At 45.6% G+C, this 6,765-nt stretch overlaps 1 protein-coding gene across 11 annotated transcripts in view; it reads left to right on the top strand.

Moving 5' to 3' along the window:
- SLIT2 (slit guidance ligand 2) overlaps positions 1 to 6,543 on the top strand; it is a 380,574-nt gene extending 374,031 nt beyond the window's left edge. For all 11 annotated transcript variants that reach the window (XM_040486997.1, XM_040487032.1, XM_040487040.1 and 8 more), the window contains 3 exons: positions 2,952 to 3,243; positions 3,449 to 3,660; positions 4,774 to 6,543. In XM_040486997.1, coding sequence (XP_040342931.1) covers positions 2,952 to 3,243; positions 3,449 to 3,660; positions 4,774 to 5,015 — 746 coding nt within the window. In that variant the 3' untranslated portion in view covers positions 5,016 to 6,543. The remainder of the gene's footprint in view (positions 1 to 2,951; positions 3,244 to 3,448; positions 3,661 to 4,773) is intronic.
- The last annotated feature ends 222 nt before the right edge of the window (positions 6,544 to 6,765 follow it).

The raw sequence follows: 6,765 nt of genomic DNA, 5'->3' as shown, positions 1-6,765 counted from the left end.
ACTGCGCCACCCAGGCGCCCCCAAATCTTTCTGATTTTCTATATAATAGTCTAAACAGAATGTACATTATCTAATAGAATTGTTATAAGTTAAGAACTGCACTTAGAGACCCCTCCATGAATCACACATCTCGTCCTCTTGCCACCATTGGACAGAGGACCCCAGTCTTGACCCTTGATTTCCTTGTTGTCATGTTGAAACATGTATAGCTTGTTAAGGTTAAAAATGGTCTACCAAGTTATCTGTTGTTTGGTAGATTGATTGAATTACAGCTATAGTCCATGGCATAGAGGAAAGGCTAAAAGCAGAAAATCAACATGGGTCTACTTCTGTTTTTTTTTTTTTTTTTTTAAGTTTATTTGTTTATTTTGAGAGAGCCCATGAGCAGGGGCAGGGCAGAGAGAGAGGGAGAGAGAGAATTCCAAGCAGGCTCTGTGCTGACAGTGCAGAGCCCTATGTAGGACTCAAACTCACAAACCGTGAGATCACGACCTGAGCCAATACCGAGAGTCGGACGCTTAACTGACTGAGCCCCAACATGGGTCTTCTTCTGTTGGTAAATTCAGACCTGGTTCACTGGTCAGAAATGTGCCAAGCATGTGAAAAGGTTGAGTCAGAATAGCTTTAATTCTGTGATGTCCTTTTCAAAGTAAATATATGTGTGATATATCATTTTCATTTAAAAATTATTATAATCATAGCTGGATCTTGTATAAGTGTTAGCTTTGGCAACGAAAGGAATACATTTACTAATTGTTTCTTCCTGCCATGGAACTTCACTGGTATTTAGTCTTGACATGTGCACGTAGGTGTATTGGACCTGTATCAAAATAAGCTATTAAAAATAGTTTGGAAGTTCTTCTTAAATGTGTGAAAAAGAAGACCATCCATGCGTGGTCTATAGATACGATTAAGTTGGAAGACCTTCTCCCAGACCAAGGAATTTTTTTTAACTTGTGCTTTCCTGGAAATGGTGCCTTTCATTCTTTTGACCTGCTCTACACAGCAACTCAGTTTCCAGGGCCAAATGGACATAGACTAAAAGTCTGAAGTTATGGAACTTCAAAGCCAACACAGCTAATTCAGTACTTGTCAAAGTGTGATCACGGAGCACCTACATCAAAGTCACCCTGCATGTTAACATTTAGATCCCTGCATCCCAAGCCTTCCTACCAGTCAGAATCTCAAGGTGGGGAGAGAACGCGGCCCGGAGCCACCTCCCGAACATGGACCTGTGGTGGTTCTTATGTATGAAAGACTTGGAAAAAACTGCTCTGGTCCCTCCATTCATGTTCTACATGAGAAGACCAAGCCCCAGAGAGGTTGAAAATGATAGGCTCATGGGGCGTCTGGATGGCTCAGTCAGTTAAGTGTCCTACTTCAGCTCAGGTTATGATCTCATGGTTCGTGAGTTCCAGCTCCGCATCGGGCTCTGGGCTGACAGCTTGGAGCCTGGAGACTACTTCAGATTCTGTGTCTCCTCTCTCTTTCTGACCTTCCCCCGCTCATGCTCTGTCTCTCCCTCCCTCCCTCTCAAAAATAAGTAAACGTTTAAAAAAATAAAAAGAAAATGATAGGCTCATGGGCACACAGACCAACGATAAAGACTTTGACTTCTGGCCTAGTGATTCCGTACACCCGCCTGTCTGCTTTTGGTACCTGCTAGAACTCCAAGGCGGCTCCTCTGAATACAGATGTGGTGCTGTCATGAGTCAGGCCCCAGGGAGAGTGAGGGTCCTGGTCTTTCTAAGCAGCAAACCCTCTGGAGAGTGAGAATGGAGTCTTCCCCAGCCTGTGCCCTCCAGCCAGTAGCTCGGAGCACACAGCCAAGCACAGTGAGGGTGTGAGTGCTGCGGGGGACGTCAGCCGCCATGAAGGCCTCTGGCTCCCTCCCCTTACCCCACTGCAGTCTGGACGCTTGTCTCATGTAGGATCCCATCCAGGAACTATTTCAGGGTCTGGCTTAGGCCATGGAAAGATTCCTCAGTTTTGCCAAATGAAGGTTACCAGATGACTGTCACTACTGGAACTTATATATGCAAAGATTGCAAATTCTGTTTTCGGAGGAATTTCTTTTGTATGTCTGGTTTCTTGGCATATGAAGGCTTCACTCTCCATTAGCAAGAAAATAAAAATGATGTCAATGAGGTGCTGTCATGACAGGAAGCATGAGAGCGTTTTTCAGACGCTGACATCCACAACTGGGCTCAGGATGTTGCCAGTGCTGAGCTGAATTGGTTCCCAGCTTAGAATTTGGCAGGGCCGGGGTGAAAGGTTGCAGCTTTCACCCCGTAAGACTGGACGGACAAAACCGCTATCTAGAGATAACGGGGTTCACTCATCAGGGAACTGCAACATGCTCCTTAACTGGGCAACACTGAGCATGTCACCCAACTCTCACTGTGCCTCCCGGAGCTGTCGGCTTCCAGGGTGTGTGTCCACATTGAAGACGTTGGTGGAGAGAAGGGGGACCACTGATCTCTCCCCCCATTTCTGATCCTGCCTTTAGCCTACAGTAGCTACACTTTGAGGTTTTATGTATTTATGCCTCTGGGTCAGGTTTGATTTGAAACAAATGTTAAAAATTAGAGACTGACCACCAATGAATTTGGTTCTTTATTCTAGTTTCGCATTAGAATTGCCTGGAGCATCTTCCAAAAAGGCAAATCAAAACAAGGAAACACCCTTCTCCTCTCCCTACCCTCCCCTGCCCAGATAATGTGACCCCGTAGGTCTGCGCTGAGGTTCTAAGCATCAATATTTCTTCAAAGATCTCGTATGATTCTAATGTGCAGGCAGGGTGAGAACCACAGGACTGGATGCCCATGGTCTCTAGCTGTCCTAAAGGTGTGTCTCTGACTCCCACCCTGCAGGAAGACCTAAACGGGTCTGGGTGGCAAATGGCTGAGGCTCCCCCAAAGAGCCGACCGCTGACCTGTGTCCCTCCACAGGCATGCCCGGGAAGAACAACGTGGCCGCGGCCCTGCGCCAGGCCCCTGGGCAAAACGGCACCAGCTTCCACGGCTGCATCCGGAACCTTTACATCAACAGTGAGCTCCAGGACTTCCGCAAGGTGCCCATGCAAACCGGCATCCTGCCAGGCTGTGAGCCGTGCCACAAGAAGGTGTGTGCCCACGGCACGTGCCAGCCCAGCAGCCAGTCCGGCTTCACCTGTGAGTGTGAGGAGGGATGGACCGGGCCCCTCTGTGACCAGAGGACCAATGACCCCTGTCTGGGAAATAAGTAAGTTTGGGCTGCTTGGCAGTTACACACACATACCCCAATCCTCGAAGCAAAACCCAGGAAGGGAGGGAAGGAGGGGGAGAGGGAGAAGAGGAGGAAGTCGGCGCATTAGCACATCTCCTTCATATTCCTCCCATGACCCTTTCTCCATTCTTATCCACTCTGCCTGATGCGTTTGTATTCCCATGTTCCTCCTCCGCTGTAGATGTGTGCACGGCACCTGCCTGCCCATCAATGCATTCTCCTACAGCTGTAAGTGTCTGGAGGGCCACGGGGGAGTCCTCTGTGATGAAGAGGAGGACCTCTTTAACCCCTGCCAGGGGATCAAGTGCAAGCATGGGAAATGCAGGCTCTCAGGACTTGGGCAGCCCTACTGTGAATGCAGCAGTGGATACACCGGGGACAGCTGTGATCGAGGTAAGCCACCTGCCTGGGACCCATCCTTGGGGCCCAGCAAGCAAGAGGACCCCTCATCTTTGAAAAGAGAGAAAGGGAGACACATGCACATGCACACACACACACACACACACACACACACACACACAGGAGTGATCTGAGGAGCACCAGGTCTGTGTCTGGCTTAGAGTTGCTGCTGGTGATTTATTTCCCAGTGGTGTGAGGGCACCAGATGTAAAGTGTCCTCAGCCTCCACAGCGGGATTTTGCACCGCCTCCACACGTCTTCTCTGATGTGCCGTGAAAAATACTCCTTTTTACCTTGTGTAGCAGCACGCTTACTTCCCTCGCTTCTTCCCGTTACCTGCTGTCCCCGTCCACATATATTATTAATTCGTCTCTGGCACAGAGGGGAGGGCCCTCACCGTCCTGCTCCAATTTTAAGATAGAGTCACCTTTGACCTTAGAACCAACCGATTCAGCACAGCACAGCACGCAGGTGAGAGGGAGGGAAACGTGCTGACTTCTTGGCCCGCCTTCTTCTCCTTTGCGTGATCGGAACGTGCCTTGCCTCCAGCTGGCACGCACTTCAGCGTGTGCATCAGAGGGACGAGACAAGAGGAACGTGCCCGTGGAAGGTTTTAGCAGATGTCTCTTTTTGAACTAGTTCATACTAGGGTAATTTATGAAGTCAGTGGAATGTTACTTGTATTAAGTAACAGATTGAATGATATGAAACCCCAGGTCTAATAAATTAAATTGCACACTCGCGGGAAACTGCTCCCTGTGGTAAACAAAACCAGCTGTTCGAAGTGTAAAAACAGAAGATGTGTATTTTTGCAATAAAGGAAAAGATTTAGGAATCCAATTTTCTTGTCAGTCCAATAGCATGGTATTTATAGTCCGCGTATATAGTATTCGCTTTGCGGACAATAAAGGGCCCCCCCCCCAAAAGAAGTATTTTGCAAAGACCAGCAGGCTGTGCCCGCAGCCCATCATACGGAATAGAAGGATGGTGACAGCAGTTACACTTGGCAAAGGGAGGACCTCCTGAATTGAGTGGTGGGTTCGCGGTCACTTGGCATGACTCACAGTGGCTGCCCTGGAAATGCTTGTGCTTCTTGTTCTTTTCTAGAACTCTCATGTCGAGGGGAGCGAATAAGAGATTATTACCAAAAGCAGCAGGGCTATGCCGCGTGCCAGACAACCAAGAAGGTGTCCCGGCTGGAATGCAGGGGTGGATGTACGGGAGGCCAGTGCTGCGGACCCCTGAGGAGCAAGCGACGGAAATACTCTTTCGAATGCACTGACGGGTCTTCGTTTGTGGACGAGGTGGAAAAGGTGGTGAAGTGTGGCTGTACCAGGTGCGCCTCCTAAGCGCGTCCCTGGCAGCGTTTGTCTTTGGGAAATGTCGTCTACTTCTTGACCATGTTGGACTAATTAATAATGCTTCATAGTGGAAATATTTGAAATATATTGTAAAATACAGAACAGACTTATTTTTATTATGAGAATAAAGACTTTTTTTTTTTTCCTGCATTTGGGAACAAAAAAAAAAAATGCTTGAACTAACGCTTCCCCGATGCTAGAGAAGTATGAAGAGAGAGATACCTGGAGGCATCAGAACGAAAGTGGGAATCATTGCAACTCGAATTCATCTTTGCGACATGCTGAAGACAGAAGCACAGGCAAAGGGAGAGCCGAGCTGCCCTGTGCTGCCGTGAAATCGCCCAGAGCATAAAACCCATGCGCCCTCGTCCTCCTCTTTGTGGTTTATGAGGACAGACCAAGCACGTGCGTGTGAATGTGAGGACGCAAGGCGGAGGAATGGGATTCTAGAGTTCATAGGACAAATGGTTGAGAAATACGATGTGCAAAATAGTGTCCTGAAGACAACGGTTCTATTCCCGAGAGAGATGGGAGTACTAAAATAAGTTTTATGTTCTTTGTAAACGTCAGCATGTTAGCAGAAGAAGCACACAAAAGTGTTTATCTACCGTTTTCCAGTATTAATTTTTTGTAATATAAATGATAAAGGAGATGATAAAGAACCAATAGATTATTGATAAATAAATTAGTAATAATATGAATTTTTGTTTCTATGAGTTCTAAACAGCCCTATACAGTATTCAGTTTCCATGAGAAATATTTATTGTATCAAAGTACATTGTACTTAACATTTTAGGCCATTCTTTTACTGTTTCTCAATGCTTTAATATATATTAATTTATAATTGTCCTGATATTTTTGTATATTTTTCAAACTTAAAAGTCAGGATCTTTTTGGGTTTTTTTGGCAATAGTACTAACATAGGGTGTTATCTTGGGATAAATGTGTGTTGATCTGTTTGTTTACCTTGACATCTGACCACTGGTGTCACTGACCTACTGGCCTCATTCAGGACACCTGCAGAGTGTAAAGTCGATGCGTGAGATGGTCATTGTACAGAAAGAAGTGGCCCGCCCCTCTGCAACATGTCCCCACAAAACAGAGATGGTATATAGCAGTCAACACTAGAAGAGTAGGTATTTTACAAATTAATATTTCCTTGACATTTTTTGCCCTTTTATTGCGGGTGGGTGGGGAGAAAAGAAGGCTGTAATGTCAAGAACTGTGATTTTTTTTTCCCCAACAATAAAGCTCCTTTATTACCTTAATGTTCCCATGTTAACATGTTTGCTGCTAAATTACAATGTAGAATTGATAATGATTTATAGTGGACTGTGCTCTTCCCTTATTAAAATCCCAGGGTGCCCTGTGAAGATGCAGATGTTTCTTTTCAAAAAACTTTTTTTACACAAAAAATTAGATGTACATGTATAATTCATTGTGCTTTGTCTTTCTCCAGACTAATATCAGTTATACTACTGATGGTTGTAAATTAAACAGATATTTACTTCACTAACAGCTTGGTGATTTTCTTAGAACCTGTAAAATATTTAGAGTCCACTCCTTAAGAATTTCTTAATCAAAATGATACAAAGAAAACTTATATCATGTTGTTGACAGGAATTGGTTTAAGATTAGCATATTGTCATATCGGGGGACTTTGGAACGGCCACATGAAAGGAATGGACAGAAGAATACATTCTCTGCTCTGACAAAAGTGCATATTCAACTAATTCCT

The sequence above is a fragment of the Herpailurus yagouaroundi genome, unplaced genomic scaffold (genome assembly GCF_014898765.1).
Source record: "Herpailurus yagouaroundi ecotype Mexico unplaced genomic scaffold, PumYag 28, whole genome shotgun sequence".
Classification (NCBI taxonomy): Eukaryota; Metazoa; Chordata; class Mammalia; order Carnivora; family Felidae; genus Herpailurus; species Herpailurus yagouaroundi.
The sequence above is the reverse complement of the archived record's forward strand: the minus strand, read 5'-3'. Positions and strand labels throughout refer to the sequence as shown.